General features: G+C 48.5%; 1 protein-coding gene across 22 annotated transcripts in view; it reads left to right on the forward strand.

The window, feature by feature from the left end:
• The window catches only part of DYSF (dysferlin), a 239464-nt gene that overhangs the window by 12718 nt on the left and 206717 nt on the right, over window positions 1-20029 (forward strand). For all 22 annotated transcript variants that reach the window (XM_060117344.1, XM_060117350.1, XM_060117352.1 and 19 more), the window contains 2 exons: window positions 13265-13320; window positions 14532-14623. In XM_060117344.1, the coding sequence (XP_059973327.1) occupies window positions 13265-13320; window positions 14532-14623 (148 nt within the window). The remainder of the gene's footprint in view (window positions 1-13264; window positions 13321-14531; window positions 14624-20029) is intronic.

Raw genomic sequence — 20029 nt, forward strand, 5'->3', positions numbered from 1 at the left:
GTTTTCATTAATTGGTGATATTCCTGGGTGCCTACTATGAAATGCAGCATCAAGCAAGGTCCCTAGTTCTCCCTTAGGTTCAGATTCTTCCTAAGCCATTCTTGTGTGGAAATTATGGGGCCAACACTGGCAGGGAAAGAAGTTCCCCAAGGACCCTGAGCCCAGGGCCCTTCCTCAGCCTAGGTCTCTTAGATGCTTTGGACTTCTTTTGCATCTGTTCACCACTCTCTTTCCCTGGTTCTCTAACGGTTTTGTGGTAGCTACTAATCTCCCCATTCTGCAGACAAGAAAATGGAAACCTGGGGAAGTGTCCTGGTCATGGCAGGGAGTGCTTGGAGTGGGCAGTGCCCTTGAGTCCAAATCAATCGAGGTCCTTCTTGGCTGTTGCCCCAGCCCAGGTACCCCGAGCACATGCACCTGCTGTCCTCTCCCCATCTCTGCATTCCCCTCCCTTTATAATGCCTTACTATTTATTTGCACTGACAAGCTCCTAGCAAAACTGAAATATAATGGAATGTACCATCTCCAGCTGTTCAAAGTCTATTTATCTTTCAAAGCCCAGCTACAATGCCACCTTCTCCAGGAAGGCACCCAGGATTCCCCTGGCTATCATTAGTCTCTCCTCTCTGGATGCACAGCACCTTGTTAGGTCTGCTACTGCACTCGCCCCAGCCGGGCTGTGCTCAGTACTTCGCTCCATAATTAGGATCGCAGGACTCCTTGAGGGCGGCATCTTGTCCTATTCATCAGGATGCCTGGTGCTGAGAGCAAACAGGTGGTACTCTCTAGTGTGTGCCCTTTCTGACCCAGTAACTCACCATCTTCCAGATGTGCCTGGGAGTCTCAACAGTCTGGGGCAATGGTTCTCATGTTTTACTGTGCCTGAGAATCTTCTGGGGATTGTGGTTGAAAGACAGATTCCTGGGTCCTATCCATAGAGGTTCTGATGCAGCAGGTTTAAGTGACCTAAGAATTAGCATTTCCATACCTGATGCAGGCCATTTTGGAACCACATCTTGAGAGAAACTGATGTGAGATGTGGTGAAAGGTGAAACTAATGTGACCTCCCCCACCCTACAGGGGTATTCATGCTGGACTCTGGGGCTGAGATGATGCTTAGGGAAAGGGGCTGTTAGAATGAGACCCAGAATTTACAGATCATCTAGCTTGGGGTATTCAACCCCGGCTGCATATCAGAATTGCATGGGGGAGCTTTCAGAAAAACCACTGCCAAACTCCCTGTCCCTCCTCTCTTGAAGCGAAACTTCTGCGGGGAGGGGCCCAGATATAGGTGTTTCTAAAAAATCTCCAAATGTACAGGAAGCGCAATCAGGGGTGAGAAGCCTTGTTGGAACACATCATGGCACAGAGGGGACTGGACTGCTTGCAGAGATGTCTCTGCACTGTGTGCTGGGCTCCCACTCGGAGCGGAGCCCGAGGAGCATGGGCCTGGCCGGGCCCACTTGTCTCACAGTTGTTCCGGGCATTCCAGGCTCAGATGTAATTTCAGGACCTGCCTCCCAAAATAGACTATGAGCTCTGGGAGGCTGGACTCTGAGGGCCCTTTTATGTGTTCCCTCTCTCAGGGCTTTAGGATAGAGGCTTTTAATGAATACTTATCATCCCTTTGTTCTTATATTAATTAATTAGTTAGCATGACTAACTACCATGAGTACCTGGGCCATGGTGGAGATTTTTGACTGACCATCTGTGTGAATGAACAGCTTCATTTCCTATAGCATTTAATGAGCTGTACTTCTCTTCTGCTCTGCCCATTTCCCACCCTCTAATGCCATGATTTACATCCATTCATTCATGCATTTATTTCATTGAACAAATATTTATTGAGCACCTACTACATGCTGGGTGCTGTTTGAGGGGCTGGGGATGCATCCAAGAACAAAACCAGATCCCTGTTCCCTTGGAGCTCAAACATCTTATTTCCTTGAAGTTTGGGTCTCCTGTGCCCCCACTTAGTGACTTTCTACCCTGCTTCCTCTAGGCTCACCAGCCAGAACCCGAGTCATTACTGCCCCTTCCCTTTCCTTCCTCCCATCAGTCCTCTCTTCCTCCCCGTGTCTCTCCAGTCGCTCTCTCTCCCTTCCCCCCTCCCCTCTCATCTATCTCCTGGGGATCTTATAAAACCATCTGTAGGTGGGCCCACGTGACTTACCGGTATAGGGCAGGTGAGCTGCAAGGACACTGGACTCTCTGAATCTAGCTTTTTGAATATTAAAAGTTACTTTAGGGCTTCCCTGGTGGTGCAGTGGTTGAGAGTTCGCCTGCCGACGCAGGGGACACGGGTTCGGGCCCCGGTCCGGGAAGATCCCACATGCTGCAGAGTGGCTGGGCCCGTGAGCCATGGCCGCTGAGCCTGCGCGTCCGGAGCCTGTGCTCCGCAACGGGAGAGGCCGCAGCAGTGAGAGGCCCGCGTACCGCAGAAAAAAAAAAAAAAAAAGTTACTTTAAAGCATGGAAAATAGCCTGTTTTCTTTAGGTGAACGTAACATGTACTCAATGTAAAAAAGGATGAGACAAAAGTAAAAAGTAGCCCCCCATCCTTATACTTCAAATTAACTTGTCAACAATTTGACGTATTTCCTCCAAGATTCTTTTTTCTCTTTTTTTTTTAAGAGCAATTTTAGTGTGAAATTTAACACCTAAGTAAGTACATAAAGTATAAATGTACGCTTTAATGCAGTTGTTCTCAGTTGCCAATTTTGTTCCTCAGGGGACATTTAGCAATGTCTGGAGAACTTTTGGGTTGTCACCACTGGGCGGGACGATGAGGTGCTATTAGCATCTACTGTGGGTAGAGGCCAGGGATGCTGCTAAACATCCTGCAGTGCACAAGACAGCTCCAGGACACCCACAACAAAGACTTATCCAACCCCAGAAGCTAATATGGCCACGGTTGAGGAACCCTGCTTTAATGGATAAATTATGAAGGGAACACCCATGTCTGTCACTCAGGTCAAGGAATTGAACCTTACCGGTTCTACCCCTCCACCAGAAGTCCCTAGACCCCTTGCCTTCCTCCCTAGAGATAATCCCATCCAGATATCTTTTTTCCAGATGTTTGCGTATTTACATTTTCACTCAGTAAGAAGCCAGAGGCATTTTTTTGTATCAGTAAATATTCTTCTACACACCTTCTAAGTTTTATTTTATTACATGGATACAACATAATTCAGTTAATCAACACCCTATTAAGGAATACTTAGGTTGTATCAATTTTTTAATATTTATATCCAAAGCTTAAATTATACTGTCACTATGAGAAATACCCTGGTGACTAAATCTTTGCCCACTTATTTAACTATTTCCTTTTGGTAAATACTGGAAGTGGCGTTGCTATGTCAGAGGTTATAGACATATTTAAGGCTTTGCCACATTTCCCAAATTGCTATCCTGACAGTCTGTACCAACTTTGTCTTCCCATTAGCTGAGTTTGGGGGCTTATTTTCTTATAATTCTGCTAACACAAAGCATCATTATGCAAATTTTTAACAATTTCTTAGGTTCAGATAGTATTTGTGACCTTTCAATGTTATTGCCTATTTGCATTTATTTCTTGCTGAATTGCTTTTTAATTTGCCCAGTTTGGGAGGGAAGAGATGTTTGTCTTTTTCTTCATTAGTTGTGAGTCCTCTTTACATATTAAGGACATTAAGATGTTGTCATAGATGTTTAAAATATCTTCCCCAGTTCTAATTGGCCTTTTGAGTTTAAAGACTACCCCTCTTAGAGAGCATTCCATCACAGCCAGTATATCCACCTGCCACCACCCCTTCCTGACTACTCATTTTCTGGAAAGTATGTTTTCAGTTAAGATTTAGAAAGATTGAGATCGAGGTGGGAGTTCTTGAGGTGAGAAGAGTAGGGCTCTGCTAGGTAAGGCAGGGAGTGACTGCTGCCCAGTCTTGGGGTGTGCAGTCTTAAGTCAGGGCACAGATGGTGGGGCAAGTATCAGAGTTATCAGAGTCTGCCTACCCTTTTTGTTAGGGGGTATCTGTGCCAAGAAGTAAAGCAGGCCTTCCCTCAGCAGAAGCCAGGGCTGCCTTTTCTCTGTTTACCACCATCTCTCTTGTCCACCAGTTTTTGGTTTTCTGCTGGTAACTTTGAATTTCTATCGCTTTGTTTATCTGACGGGTATTCTTTTTATTTATCTATTTAATTAATTAATTTATTCTTGGCTGCATTGGGTCTTTGTTGCTGCGTGTGGGCTTTCTCTAGTTGCAGCGAGCGGGAGCTACTCTTCATTGTGGTGCACGGGCTTCTCATTGCTGTGGTTTCTCTTGTTGCAGAGCAAGGGCTCTAGAGCGTGGGCTCAGTGGCTGTGGCGCGTGGACTTAGTTGCTCTGCTGCATGTGGGATCTTTCTGGATCAGGGCTCGAACCTATGTCCCTTGCACTGGCAGGCGGATTCTTAACTGCTGCACCACCAGGGAAGTCCCTCTGATGGGTATTCTAATGAGGTGTCAAGAGAGTGCCCAGCACAGAGCAAGTCCTCAATAAATATTTGTGGACTAAATGGGAGACTGCATTGAGGTTGCCTGCAGGATCTGAAGGTGCCCTGCCTCTCTGACAGCGGGTCCTGTTACCTGACTGGTGGGCAGAAACAGCCCGTCTCTCACTCTTTGGGATTCCCAGATGCCCCATCTCTTCTCCTCTCTGCTCCCTCTCTAGGTGAACGGCCCCAGCAGCACTCGTGCATCCCTGTCAGAATCTGAGACGCGCTCTGCTCCCGCCACCACTTCTGCCTTCCCCACCCAGAGAGGCCTGTCAGTAGACCCCAGGCCTGCTACCTGTGTCCTCACCATCTTCCACCTGGACTTAAAAAAAACATTGTGCTAAAATACACATAATATAGGGCTTCCCTGGTGGCGCAGTGGTTGAGAGTCCGCCTGCCGATGCAGGGGACACGGATTCGTGCCCCGGTCCGGGAAGATCCCACATGCCGCCGAGTGGCTGGGCCCGTGAGTCATGGCCGCTGAGCCTGCACATCCGGAGCCTGTGCTCCACAACGGGAGAGGCCACAACAGTGAGAGGTCCGTGTAGCGCAAAAAAAAAAAAAAAAAAAAAAAAAAAAATACACATAATATAAAATTTACCATCCTAACCATTTTTAAGTGTACAGTTCAGTGGTATGAATTACATTCATATTGTTGTGCAGCCATCACCACCATCCATGTCCAGAGCCCTTTCATCTTCCCCAGCTAAAATCTATACCTGTTAAATAATACCTCCCCATTTCCCCCTCCCCAAGTCCCTGGTAACTGGCTTATTTCATTTAGCATGATGTCTCCAAGGTTCATCCATGTGGTAGCATGTATCAGAAATTCCTTCCTTTTTAAGGCTGAACAATATTCCGTTGCGTGTATATCCCACATTCTGTTTATCCATTCATCTGTCAGTGGATATCTGGGCCTTGGTGCCTTTGAGATGCAATGGGAAATGGACCAGTATTTCTCAGCCTTTTTGTAAATCCTCTTTGCACAGGCATTAGAAACATGGGAGCAGGTTACAGACCGTGATGTGCACCCTCAGTGGAAGTCCCTACTTTGGCATTTGTCTTCTCTGTGATCCCTCCAGCCCCAAAGAGTCCATTGAATCAGTGTTACGAAGACAAGCATTTTGTCTGCTTCCAAAATGTACCGTGACCTTATCATCGTGTTGGGGGAGGGAGTCTGCCTTCTCTCTGCTATAGGGGGATCGCCCGCTCACTCTGCCAGAGATCGGGGTGCTCCTTTCTACGCTGTAACCCCTGTGCCTGTCCAGGACTTGGTGACGAGGGCAGGGCAGGGCTCACAAGCATCCTGGGCCATTGAAAGGGGTCTGTCCCCACTAGATGGGCCTGAAGGTATGAGTGAGGCCTGAGACCCAGACTGCAGGGCAGACAGCAACCTGGCTGACAGGTAGACCTCACCAGGTGGGTAGCAGAGGGCAGTGATGTGGCTTCTCGAGTGAAGCCACAGCCACGTCTGATGCTCAGGTGTCAGATTTGTGAAACTCCCACCGGTGGAGACTGCTCAGCCAGGTGAGCCCAGGCGCTGGCTGGGCAGGGTGGACTGTCCTCTTACCCTCACTTTGCTCCTATCTCTGAGGCTCCTTCTCACATCCCCTCCCACAGCCCATGGTCTTTATCAAAACTGGCTCCAGTGGGGGACCAGGACGGTGTGCTACATCATCTTCTGTCACATACCTGGGCTCTCGGCACGCAAGGGCCAAGATTTCTTTATTCACCAGTTCTCCTCTGACAATCTTCCTTTAAGGCACTATTTTCAAACTTTTGGGACCGTTATCCACAACAAGAAATATATTTTACTTCAAGACTTAGTACACACATGAGTAAGTATGCATGTGAAAATATAACCAAAATTTTCGAGTAGTAGTACTTTTACACCAAAGATGTGCTATGAAATTTTCTTCTCTATTCTGTCATTAAAAAGACATATTCGGGCTTCCCTGGTGGCGCAGTGGTTGAGAGTCCGCCTGCTGATGCAGGTGACACGGGTTCGTGCCCCGGTCCGGGAAGATCCCACATGCCGCGGAGCGGCTAGGCCTGTGAGCCGTGGCCTCTGAGCCTGCGTGTCCGGAGCCTGTGCTCCGCAACGGGAGAGACCACAACAGTGAGAGGCCCGCGTACCGCAAAAGAAAAAAAAGAAAGACATATTGGTCAACTCACTCAATTGCTGTCATGGCCTGCTAATGGGTCCCAATTTGCAGTTTGAAAAACACCACCCTAGGGACTTGCCTGGCCGTCCAGTGGTTAGGACTCTGCGCTTCCACTGCAGGGGGCACGGGTTCGATCCCTGCTCAGGGAACTAAGATACTGCATGCTGTGCAGTGCGGTCAAAAAACAAAAAAGAGAAAGAAAAAGAAAAACACTACCCTACAGCCATAGGGGACTCTGGTCTCGGAGTGTGGGTTGAGTTGGGGTGGGTAGGCTGGGGAAACAAGTGAGTAATTTGCATGGGGCCCAGAAGAGTCCTCCCATGGCGGGTTCAGGCCCCTTCACTGAGTCATTCAGTCTGGAGGCACACCCTAGGGCTCCAGCATGATTCTCACGGATGCCTGCTGGCCCCCAGTTCTGCAGAGTAATCTGGGGAGAGGAGGTAATCCCCTCCCCCAACCCCAGCATGAGCTGTGAGCTCTCCTGTATCTTTAACTTTTGAGTCTGTTTATTTACAGACGTAACGCCACATCTCTCAAGGCCAGAATTGATGATCAAGGACAGGACAGGTCTAAATCCATGATGAGGAAGGAACTGTTTCCTAGTTAGCAGCCTGCCTTCCTCTTTCTTGGCGTCTGTAAGTCATGTGATTGTGCCGGGTTCATGTTTCATTTCTTTCTGGCTCTTGTTTGGGGCTGTAGAGCCTATCAGTGACAACTCGCTTCATGTCATCCAGAGGGTCCCAGAGTTGGCCCTTCTAACCGGGACTTAGTGAAATCCCTTAGAGGGCGTTTGTTCTCCTCATCTTCAGGGAAGGCAGGAAGTAGAAAATGTTTAAAAGACACTTTGCACAGGGCTTGGCACACACACAGACACTTCTTAGTTGCTCTTAGCCAGGAGCACCTGGATATGTTTCCAAGTGGACAATTCAAGAGAGGCTGCAGATGGAATTTTCCATGTTACTCCTGTAGGTCATGGAAAGTTGATAGGGGAGGGGAAGTGAACACTTAGATAGCATCTCATATCCCCTCAAAACTGATAAAGAAGACACTCTTTATTATTGTCATTTTACTGCCAAGGGAGATAAGGCCTTAGAGAGGTGACAATCCATACCTTAGAGAGGTGACAAGTTCACTTAGTAGTGCCTGCTCTTTGAATGACTCCAAAGCCATGTGTTTAACCTCTGCTGGAGCCACGCCAACACGGCCCCCAAGGGGATTCAGAATGATTCAGCCAGGGCAGGCCTGGGCAACCTTTAAGAAGATAACTGGGCCCCCCAAGGACACCTGCCCCCCATTGTACTTTCTTTCATCCCCTCTGTCTGTTGACATGTAGCCATTCTGCGAATGCAGTCACCGGCATTCTCTGAGAAGAGCCGTTCTGTCCTCTAGTGAGGAAGTGAACTTGCAGTCAGCTTGGGAAAGAAAAGGACCCATTCATTTGGCACCCAATTACTGGGCACCTTGCTATATTCTAGGGTTCCTAACATGAGGAAGGCATGGTGTCTGCTCTCTGAAGCTCACACTCTAGTTGGGGAGACAGACAGACATAGAAGCACACACAGAACAGCTGTCCTGCTGTTCGATACATGTGGTCACAGCTTGCAACCGTCTCTGTCTGGGAGTCAGGGGAGGCTTATCTGAGCAGAGACAACTGAGCTGCCCATTGAAGGATCAGTAGGAATTCACTAGATGCATCAGAGTGGGGCACAGAGGGGAGGGGAGGGGAAGTGAACTCACATTTAATGAGCGTGCTGTGTGCCAGGCAGCTCAGTCATCCTATCTTGTTTAATTTTCACTACAGTCCCGTAGGGAGGTATTATTATGACCTTACAGATGAGGAAATTGAGATGTTCAATGAATTTCCTAAGAGGTTCTTCAAGTGTGGTACGTGGACCTCTGGGGGAATCCCCAGGCCTTTGAGCAGGTCAGCAAGGTTAAAGCTATTTCCACAATAACACTAAGATGCTATTTGCCATTTTTGCTGAGTCCATATTTGTACAACTGGTACAATAGCACTGGAAGGTAAAACTGTTGGTGCCTTAAGACTAATGAGGGCTTTGGCACCAAATTGTACTAGTTGTTTTATTTTTCACCCTCATGTAATTTGAAAAAAAAAAAGCCAGTACTCACAGTTTGGGGGGAAAAAAAGCCAGTTTTACTGAAGAATGACCTTGATAAAGCAGTGCAAATATTAAGTTTATTAATCTTGATCTGGAGTTACACGTGTTTGTAATATTTTCTGTGTTGAGATGGGAAGTATGCACAGAGCATTCTGCTGCACCCTGGAAAATGAAGACTGTTGCAAGAAAAAGCACTGTGTGACCGCTTGGGTGGCATGCTGAACTAGGCTTTTTTTTTTTTTAATGGAATACTGTTTTTACTTGAAAGAATGACTGACAAACTATGATCGTTCAGACTTGGGCATCTGATAGACATTTTCTTGAAAATGAGTGAGTGAGCCTGACACTTTAAAAGCTGACGTTTATCATTTGTTGCCCATCATAAAATTTGAGCTTTCAAACAAAAACTGGAATTTTAGAAAGCTTCTGTCTTCCAGTTTCCCAGTATTTAATGACTTTTCTGATGAGACTGATGGTGATATTAATGAATGTGATTTTTCAGTATTATATAGTGAAATGTGTCAACATTGGAAGGTCTGCATAACTCAGTGAGCAAAAACTTCCCAAATGAGCAATGCAAGATGTTACAGAATCGTGTGGATAGAAGATTTATTCAAAATGCAAGATAGGACAATGGATTTTAATGTAACAGAGTACAAAATGTTCATCACTCTGCTTTCAGATTTCACACTGTAGCTAACCTTTAGGTTTAAGAAATATTACTTATTGAGGGCTTCCCTAGTGGCACAGTGGTTAAGAATCTGCCTGCCAATGCAGGGGACACGGGTTCAAGCCCTGGGTCAGGAAGCTCCCACATGCCACGGAGCAACTAAGCTCCTGTGTCCCAACTACTGAGCCTGCGCTCTAGAGTCCGCGAGCCACAACTACTGAGCCTATGTGCTACAACTACTGAAGCCCATGCGCCTAGAGCCTGTGCTCCACAACAAGAGAAGCCCCGCCAATGAGAAGACCGTGTACCACAATGAAGAGTAGCCCCAGCTTGCTGCAACTTGAGAAAGCCCACACGCAGCTACGAAGACCTTATTGAGTTTTGGTGCAGTATCAGAGAAGGAGATCCACAATTATCTGAAAATTTATTAAAATGCATCTCCAACTATATGTCTGGTTGGGCTTTTTTCACAGATGTCAACTAAAACAAGACCTCTCAATGGACTGAATGTAGACAGGATAATGAGAATCCAGTGAGGCATTAAAGAGATTTGCAAAATGTAAACAGTGTCACTTTTCTGTTACCTTTGTTTTGGAAGTTAGTTATTTTTCATAAAAATATGTCACTTATGTTAACATGTACTGGGCTTATTATTGTTAATGTAATATTAATTACTAAATAAATATTTCTAAATGCCTCAGTTTTAACCTTGAATACAGTAGAAGTTGATAGATACAAGTTACCTTAGTAAAAGTTCCTTAGGGTCCTCAATAATTTTTTTTCTATGGAAGTTTTTCTTTTTTAAAAATAAATAAATAAATCTATTTATTTATTTATTTATTTATTTATTTATTTATGGCTGTGTTGGGTCTTTGTGGCAAGCGGTGGCTACTCTTTGTTGCGGTGCACAGGCTTCTCATTGCGGTGACTTCCCTTGTTGTGGAGCACGGACTCTAGGCTCATGGGCTTCAGTTATTGTGGCTCATGGGCTTAGCTGCTCTGCGGCATGTGGGATCTTCCCAGACCACGGATCGAACCCATGTCCCCCACATTGACAGGCGGATTCTTAACCACTGCGCCACCAGCGAAGTCCCCTCAATAATTTTTTTAAAACTTTATTTTATTCATTTATTTGTTTTTGTCTGCGTTGGGTCTTTGTTGCTGCGCACGGGCTTTCTCTAGTTGCAGCAAGCAGGGGCTACTCTTCATTGTGGTGTGCGGGCTTTTCATTGCTGTGGCTTCTCTTTGTTGTGGAGCACAGGCTCTAGGCACTCAGGCTTCAGTAGTTGTGGCACATGAGCTCTAGAGCGCAGGCTCAGTAGTTGTGGCGCACGGGCTTAGTTGCTCCGCAGCATGTGGGATCTTCCTGGGCCAGGGCTGTAACCTGTGTCCCCTGCACTGGCAGGCAGATTCTTAACCACTGCACCACCAGGGAAGTCCCGCCTCAATAATTTTTAAGAATGACATCTTGTGACCAAAAATTTGAGAACTGCTGCCCCTAGGGTCTCCCAGAAAATGTGTTCTGTGGTGGTCCGTGTCATTCCAAAGTCCACGTGCTTTTCCCACAACAGTGATTTGCAGCAGGCGGTGAGAGGGGTTGGGGGCTCCCCCTTTACAACTGGTGGAGGTTTCTCAGGATCTCTGAGGGGGCTCGTAGGGCTGAATCTTTGCCTTAAGTCTACCGATCCTCCCTCAGATGTTTCTTTCTCCTGGATTTTCCTTTGCTCCTTTCTCTGTTGTTTCTTTCCTCCAAATCCTTCCCCCTACCTGGCTTGCGTCCTTGACCCACCTCTGCTCCCTCCTTCTCTCCATGCTCTGAACCGGGCCACGGGGGCCGACCCTACAGAAGGGAAACGGACAATGCTCAGCTTCAGAGGAAGACTCGGGGGTCCTGGGAGATGTTTCCAGAGGCTTGAGGGGCTTTCATGGTCCAGACAGGACTCTGTAAACACTGAGCAGTCCAGGTGAGACTAAAGGCTTCTTACTGCAGGGTCTTGCACAGGCGGGGTTGAACTGGTGATCTTTCAGATCCAACCCAAATATAAGTTCTGTGTCTGGCTGAGCACTTCTTAAAAAAATTATTTTTAAAATTTATTTATTTTGGGCTTCCCTGGTGGCGCAGTGGTTGAGAGTCTGCCTGCCGACGCACGGGACACGGGTTCATGTCCCGGTCCAGGAGGATCCCACATGCCGCGGAGTGGCTGGGCCCGTGAGCCATGGCCGCTGAGCCTGCACGTCCGGAGCCTGTGCTCCGCAACGGGAGAGGCCACAACAGTGAGAGGCCCGCATACGGCAAAAAAAAAAAAAAAAAAAAAAAAATTATTTTTATTTATTTAATTTTGGCTGCATTGGGTCTTCATTGCTGCATGCAGAATTGCTCTAGCTGCGACGAGTGGTGGCTACTCTTCATTACAGTGCGTGGACTTCTCATCACAGTGGCTTCTCTTGTTGCGGAGCACGGGCTCTAGGTGCACGGTCTTCAGTAGTTGTGGCTCGCAGGCTCTAGAGCACAGGCTCAGTAGCTGTGGCGCACGGGCTTAGTTGCTCCAGCATGTGGGATCTTCCTGGACCAGGGCTTGAACCCGTGTCCCCTGCATTGGCAGGCAGATTCTTAACCACTGTGCCGCCAGGGAAGCCCTGGCTGAGCACTTTTAATCGTCCATTGAACACAGAATCATTTCTGTTCTGATGCTTAATGGAAGAGCCAGACGTGTTTAGCCCTTTCTGTGCCCCTCATTCCAGAGGGAGCGCTCAGCAGTCTGCCGCCTGGGGTACTGTGGCTCTTCTCAGCCATCACAGTGTTAGTTCTTCTTGTTGTCTATCTCAAAGCCCTTCTGCATTCCCTCGGCCCAGCCCTCACGAGCAGGTAGAACAGCCTGCTTCAGATAGATACCTTCAAGGTGAGAGTGAAGTGGATTTTTTTAAAATTGAGGTAAAATTCACAGACCCTAAAAGTCACCATTTTAACCATTTAAAAGTGTACAGTATAGGGCTTTCCTGGTGGCGCAGTGGTTGGAAGTCCGCCTGCTGATGCAGGGGACACGGGTTCGTGTCTCGGTCCGGGAAGATCCCACATGCCGCGGAGCGGCTGGACCCGTGAGCCATGGCCGCTGAGCCTGCGTGTCCAGAGCCTGTGCTCCGCAACGGGAGAGGCCACAACAGTGAGAGGCCCGCGTACCGCAAAAAAAAAAAAAAAAAAGTGTACAGTATAAATGGTTTTTAGTATACTCACAATGTTGTACAACCATCATCACTATCTAATTCCATAACAGTTCAACATCCCAAAAAGAAATCTCCATTAAGCATTCACTTGCCATTCCCATCTCCCTCTAGGGCCCTGGAAACTACTAGTCTATTTTCTGTCTCTGTGGATTTGCCTATTCTGGACATTTCATATAAATGGAATCATACAATATGTGGAGATAGATTTTTTTAAAGAAAAATGGAATCTTTTCTATGAAGATCATTCATTCTGAGAATTAGAAACTTTACAATTTAAAAACTTTATTTAGAAAGTCAGGAGTAACAATAACAAACTCATTAAGAAGAGTCAGGCTGGGTATTTTCCTTTAAACAGTCCTTCCGATGGGGCTGCTGTTTGTCCATCCCAGAGCTGAGAGATGTGTGTGATTGGCACTGGGCTTTCCATTGCATACTGGTGGGATTCTCAGGGACACGTGGGTTTTGTAAGGTTTCCTTTGGCGGGTGAGCTGCAGTGCAGGTCTTGGAACTGGCCCTCACTTGGGGAAGGCGCAGGTTGGGGTACGTCTCTTCACTTCCCCTCTGTGTCTCTCGTAGGGGTGAAGAAGAGAACCAAGGTCATCAAGAACAACGTGAACCCCGTGTGGAATGAGGTACGTGAGCTTCCCACCTTCCCTCCTCTCCTCCCTCTGCTGCCACTGTCGAGTCAGGGGGCTCAGGCAGAGGCGGCTTTCTCAGTGGTGTTGTCATGGAGAGGAGGGGCTCTGGTCCGGTATGCCAACGAAATCCTCCTGGCACCTGGGAGGAGGGGTGGTGGCCTGGCCTGCGGTCTCCCCGGTACTGTGGGTACAGTGTGGAGATGAGTGAAGGGTCCCTTGTCTCCACTTCTTTCAGCTCTGGCCAGCCAGGAGGAGGGTGTTCAGTGCTCTCTTACCTGCTTTTTCTCCCTTACACAGGCCGTTGTCCTTGCCCAGAACTACCTCCTCCCCGCAGCCCTCCCTGATTCATCAGGTCCTCCTCTGGTTCCTGCCCTCTCATCCAGCTTTCTTTCTTTCTTTCTTTCTTTCTTTCCTTTGGGTTAAATTTAATACACTGTTTCAGAAAAACTGACCATGTTTAGGTAATTTAAACTATAGGAAACAATTGCGTATTTGCAGTAAATCGTCTGTGCAAATGATTTACTTAAGGCATGTTGCAATAGCCTTTAGCAATTTTAATCAGTAAATCTATGTTGGCAGATGCTCATTTATTTGCTTACCAACTCCAGCTCTTGCTGGTCAGGGTATTATCTGCGCAGAGATTTGTCATTCTCTAATTGCCAAAAGAATTGGCTCCCATCTGCTACATAACTTGCTCTTGTTCGAGACTTAGTCAACCAGCTTTCTTTTTATGGTGCCCTGGTGGTCTTTGGAAGCCTTATCCTTGTGTGGATGGGGTTGGGATGCATGGGGTGCCTTTGCTCTGAGGAGGGTCCTGGGGTCTCTGGAGACCAATGTGGCACTAATGCATGCTGTCACCAGGCGCCTGGCTGCTCCGTGGGCACACTGATCTTGGTCCCTGAGGGCCCTGCAGGGTCACCTGGAATTTTTCCCAGCTGTGCTGCTGGTGACTGGTGGAATTGAGTTGGGGAGGGGGTCATGGGGGTCTGGTCTCCTATTCTCTTCCGCTGCCTTCAGCTCTCACTGTCCCTTCTGAAGCTCTGAGACCCTGCTACTCATGTGTTCATTCCTTCACTCATGCATCCTTCCCTTCACCAGTAGTGGTCACAGATGCCTGCTCAGTGCCCGAGGGGGACCTGTGGGAACCAGACACAGTCTCTTCTAGGGGTCCATAGGTTAAAACATCTTTTCTCTTTTTCTTCCAGGGCTTTGAGTGGGACCTCAAGGGTGTCCCCCTGGACCAGGGCTCCGAGCTTCATGTGGTGGTCAAAGACCATGAGACGATGGGGAGGAACAGGTGAGGTTGTGAGGGGGACTCTGGCCTGTGGGTGTGTATGGGTAGGGTCGTGGCAGATGTAGACTACAGAATGTGGGCTCTGGAGAGCTGGTGTTTAGTGAAGACCTGCCACTAGTGGGCCTGGCCCGGTGGTAGATCTGGGGGAGACGGCTGGCTGCAGTCTCAGGAACTCAGCCGAGGGTAAATCTGAGAGCTTCCCAAGTGACAGGGAAGGAAGATGGGCTAGAATCAGATGTGCCTGTGTTTCCCCGGACAGCCTGCGCCGCAGGGAGCAGGGAAGAAAAGGCTCTCTGGGTCCTGCTGCAGCCCTGAGGTGCCTGGCACGGCCCTCTCTCCCTGCCCAGCACAGGCTAGGGAGGGCAGTGACACATGGCGCGAGGCGGGCCGAGCGATGGCTTCATGGAAGAGGTGGGACTTGAGGTGACAGTTTAGAAGTCGGAACAGTAATAACGACCCACGCTGACTGCCCACCGTCCTGTGGCAGTGTCTTCTGGGGATATTTCATGTATGTAGTAGGGATGGTTTCCAGGCAGGGGGAATAGTAGGAGTTCAAAGTTTTGTGGTGGCAAAAGTAGACTCTCTAGGTGGGCGATGGGTCCTTCCTCATGTATGGAGCTCCTGGGCCTTGTGTGTGCTGGTGGCGGTGGGGGCAGGGCCAGCCAGCTTGCAGACTGATGGCCCTGTGACTATGGGTAGGGTGACCCGGGAGACACAGCCTGAGAGCGCTCCGAGCCGACCCTTGAATGTCAGGGCGGGGCTTCAGCGGTCCCTGCTAGGCCTGACAGGGTGCAGTTGTGTGAGGGGCCGGCAGGGCTGGCTTCATGCTCTTGGTGCCATTTGCTGAGGTCTGGGCCCGAGGATCGGGCATGGGCTTGCTGTTTTGTGACCTGCTGACAGTAGAGCCTTTGTCTGGGAACTGGGTCAGCTGGTGTCTGGGGCCCGGCTGTGTTTCCCTGGCGGGGCGAGAGTGGGAGAGGGAAGGAGGGAGGATTCAGAGACCTGGGGAAGGCCGACAGGGGTCTCAGCCTCCCAGACATCTGGAAAGTTTGAAATCTTAAAAAGCTTGGAAGAAAAACGCAACCACCACGGTCTCTCTGTGTCTCTGGTGGCCGTGGGTGTAGCACGTGATACGTGTGGGGAGGGTGGGGGCGCTTCCACTGGGCCCTCCCAAGGTAGGGCTAAAAGGTGTGGGTCCAGGGCATCTTGGGTCCATCTTGTTCAGCCTGGACCTCAGCAGCCCCCACCTGCACAGGGGCAGGGGTTGGAACTCGTTCACACTGTTACCCCAGCACAGGTATTTCATGGAAAAAAGGCAGCTTCTGACAAGCATGAACGGTGGACCTACAGGTGAGGGAGGAACAATGCTGGACTCTGGGTGGTCCTGGAAGGCTTCCTGGAGGAGGGCCACACAGACTGACTCAGAGGCCAGGGTTGGCTTTAGAGAGGAGAGGAAGGGAGGGCCTTCCACTGTTCGGGCATGGAGGGCAGCAGGCTAAGGCCTTTACACGTGGGATTCAGTCACATGACTTGTGCAGCCCAGTGAGAAGGGAGCAATGGGGCCAGGTTGGGAGGGGGCCTCTGACACCAGGCTGAAGATAATAATAGCAAACCCACAACAGCTGATGTTTACCAAGAGCTTAGCCAAGTGTCTGGCCCTGTGCTGAGTCTTTATATAAAAGATCTTTTTTAATCGTTAGGCGTTACTGTTAGACTTGTCATTATTACGTAGGGAAACTGAGGCTCCAGGAGATTAATTTCCTCGAAGCCTACTGATGGCAGAGCTGTGATTGAAGGGCAGGTCTGCACCATGGTCAGAATCACGGAGCCCCTGAACCTCTCAGAGGCTCCCGGAAGCCTCAGGCAGGTGCTGGGCCCTTCTGGAGAGAGCATAGCAAGGCAAAGGCATGCAGAGGAAACGCATGTTTCACTTTCATGATCACATTCAGTATTTTTCAGGCCCTGTGGGGAGATTTCTAAGACCATGAAGGCAGCAGGGGATGAGAACATATTTTTGATCAATTCAAGGGCCAGGCTAGCTCTCGGGGTGATAGCAGGCCAGTGCCACACATGGGCCTGCCTGGCTCTGTGGGTTGGAGATCACAGCAGGGGCAGGCTGTCTCGCACATTGGAGCCCTCTCGTTGGCCCCTGTGGGTGTCCTCTGGCTCCCGGGGGCAAGTCAGCTCCCTGAACACCAGTTTCCCACATGACCAGGTAGGTCACTTGAGAGGCCAGTGTGCTGGAAATCAGTTCCTCAAACAGCAATTTGCAGAAGAACTAATTCACAAAGCTTCCCGATTCACCAGAAACTTCTTTCTGATAACTACTTGAATGTAATTTTTGAGTTTTTCAAACATTTATCTCAATTTTGCATTTCTAGCAATTAAAAATTAAATTTTAATTCAACTAAATTTAAATTTACATTCACAACCACCTGAAGAATTTCAGAAATAATAGAATTTTAGCTTTGTTATCGGATCCTCGGAGCCAGTGGGGTATGCTGGCTGGAGAGCAGTTTGCTTGGATGGAAGATGCATGAAGGTAAACCCACTGGAGCAGCGGGAGGGAGGCAGGTACCCATAGGGTGCTTCTGTAAGGCCCTCATGGTTAGAGCGCACAGTACGTTCATGCTGCTCATGAAATGTGAGAAAAGAATCCCAGTTAATTAAAAGTATTAAAAAGTCTACCGCTGTAAAAGTAAGAAGCATTTCCAGGAAGTGGCACGAGCAACCATGTGACACTGTACGTTCTAAAAGAGAAAAGGGAAAAAAAATCAGTGAATTCAATTCAATGAACATTTTACATAGAACACCTACTCACTACCCTCAAGTTGGCAGTGTCTGGTCAGGAAGCAAATAGGGAGATACCAGGTGTGACGGTGACCGCTGCCATCTGACTGCCCTCGGTTTCAGTGAAATCCACAGGGTCGTCATGCAGCAGTTTCTTCCTTCCTGGCAGTCCTGGGTGGGCTGTGAGCCCCTCAAGGGTCCTCCTGGGCCTTCTTCCGAGCGAGGAGCAGCACAGCCCTCCACAGCCTCCCTCTGTCTCCTCCTCTCCCTCTGCTGAACCTCCATCCTCTGCCTCCACCTGTTTCTAGAGTCCCTTCAATGCCTCACTCATTCTTTTTTTTTTTGTTTTTTTGCGGTACGCGGGCCTCTCACTGTTGTGGCCTCTCCCGTTGCAGAGCACAGGCTCCGGACGCGCAGGCTCAGTGGCCATGGCTCACGGGCCCAGCCGCTCCACGGCATGTGGGATCTTTCCGGACCGGGGCACGAACCCGTGTCCCCTGCATCGGCAGGCGGACTCTTAACCGCTGCGCCACCAGGGAAGCCCGCTTCTGGGATTTTTGATGTTTCTGTGTTTCCCCGACGACCGTTGGCAGTTTTGGGTGACCTCATTATGCCAGCCTGGTCTGCTGGCCTGGAGTGGAGTCTAGGAATCTCTCAGGAGGGGAAACTCAGGCTGGATACTGTCTCTGGGCCATTCTGCACCCCACCCATCCTGAAGCAACTGCAGGGGTGGATCAACTCCGTGTCGATAAAATCAGGTTTCAAACGCACATAAAAGGAAACTTCACTCCTCTGGATGGGGGACACTCGTGTAAACCCAGCTAGGCTGGGTCCTGGACTCAGTTGAGTGTCCCAGGCTGCACTCAGCAACTTCCTGTTTACTCTGGGCTTCTCAGAAGGACGCTGGAGGGGAAGCTGACCCTGGTCCCTGACCAGCTGTTTGACCCCTGGGATGTTCAGCTGAGAAGTTCCCAATCCAGGCTATGAGACGCAAGAGCATCTTTGGCAGCTTTGACATAACATGCCAGTGCCTGGCCCCGCCTGCAAGTTCTCACTTAATTGATTGGGAGCGGGGCCTGTGCATCACTACGAGCTCCCAGGTGTTAGGGAGCGAGAACCAGTCGTCTGCACTCCAGACCAGTGCTGCCCGGTAGAACTTTCTGAGATGATGGAACCATTCCATGTTGGCTAGTGTAACTGAGGAACTGAATCTTAAATTTTATTTAATTTTAATTAATTTAAATTTGAATAGCTCATGTGCGTGCATAGTGGCGGCTTACTATGTTGGACAGCGCAGCTCTAGATTTTTAGAACAGTGCTCCAACCCTGGGTGCATCTTAGAATGGCCTGGGAGCTTTACAATAGATCAGTGTTTAGGCACAAACTGATTAAAGGAGAAGGAGGAGTCGGGTGCAGGCAGCAGCACTTCCTGAAACTGCCCAGGGGAGACATGTGTGCCCAGGGCATGAGAGCAATGCTGGCATTTCTGCAAGGAATGGCTCTCAATTTTTTCATGGATTAACTAAGAAATAAATATAATTCTTGCCATAGTTTCTGGATGTGGTTATTGGTAGAAATGATTACCATGCAATAATTATGGGCAAAAATGGCACATGGTAAAATTGTTAAGGAAATGAAAAACTGACTGAAGAATCCTGTTGGTAACTGTAAACATTGACCTGAGAGAATCAGACTTAATAGAACTAATTCCACAAAAGAAAACTCAAGAATGGAAGAGAGCTATATTTGATAAAACTTGATATGAACCAAAAAATGAAAAAACAAACAAACAAACAAAAAACCCCCAAGAAAACTTTGCACCATACCTGTGTTGGGAAATTTAAACAGAAAATAATTGTTACCAATGACAATAATTTCGGTAAAATAAAAATGAAGATTAAAAAAAGAAAGGAGTTTAATTACACTGTATAGAAAATATCTCGACAAATTAAATGGGGTTAATTTGTTCTGAAAAATGCCTTTCCAGTAGAAATTAATTAATGTAGGTGTATTTTTTTTTATTTAAATGTTTGGTAAATGTAAATATGGGAGCAAAAGTCTCCATGGGGTCAAAATGTCCATCTGTCAAAACACCAGGGATGGGGCTTCCTTGGTGGCACAGTGGTTGAGAGTCCGCCTGCTGATGCAGGGGACACGGGTTCATGCCCTGGTCCGGGAAGATCCCACATACCGTGGAGTGGCTGGGCCCGTGAGCCATGGCCGTTGAGCCTGCGTGTCCGGAGCCTGTGCTCCGCAACGGGAGAGACCACAAGAGTGAGAGGCCCGCGTACCTCAAAAAACCAAACCAAACCAAAACAAAAACACACCAGGGTTACGAAATTCCCTGGCCATCCAGTGGTTAGGATTCTGTGCTTTCACTGCCGAGGGTCCGGTTTGGTCCCAGGTCGGGGAACTAAGATCCTACAAGCCTAACGGCCCAGCCAAAAAAAAACCCCCCAAAATGAAGCAAAAAAACCACCAGGGTTAAAATGATACTCACCTTGACCACCATAATTCACTGGCCCCAGGCCTAGCCAGGCCCAGGGTAGGGTGACCAGGTTCAACAGAGAAACATACAGGACACTCAGTTAAATTTGAATGTCCCAAATGTTGCATGAG

The sequence above is a fragment of the Mesoplodon densirostris genome, chromosome 14 (genome assembly GCF_025265405.1).
Source record: "Mesoplodon densirostris isolate mMesDen1 chromosome 14, mMesDen1 primary haplotype, whole genome shotgun sequence".
In the NCBI taxonomy this organism is placed as follows: domain Eukaryota; kingdom Metazoa; phylum Chordata; class Mammalia; order Artiodactyla; family Ziphiidae; genus Mesoplodon; species Mesoplodon densirostris.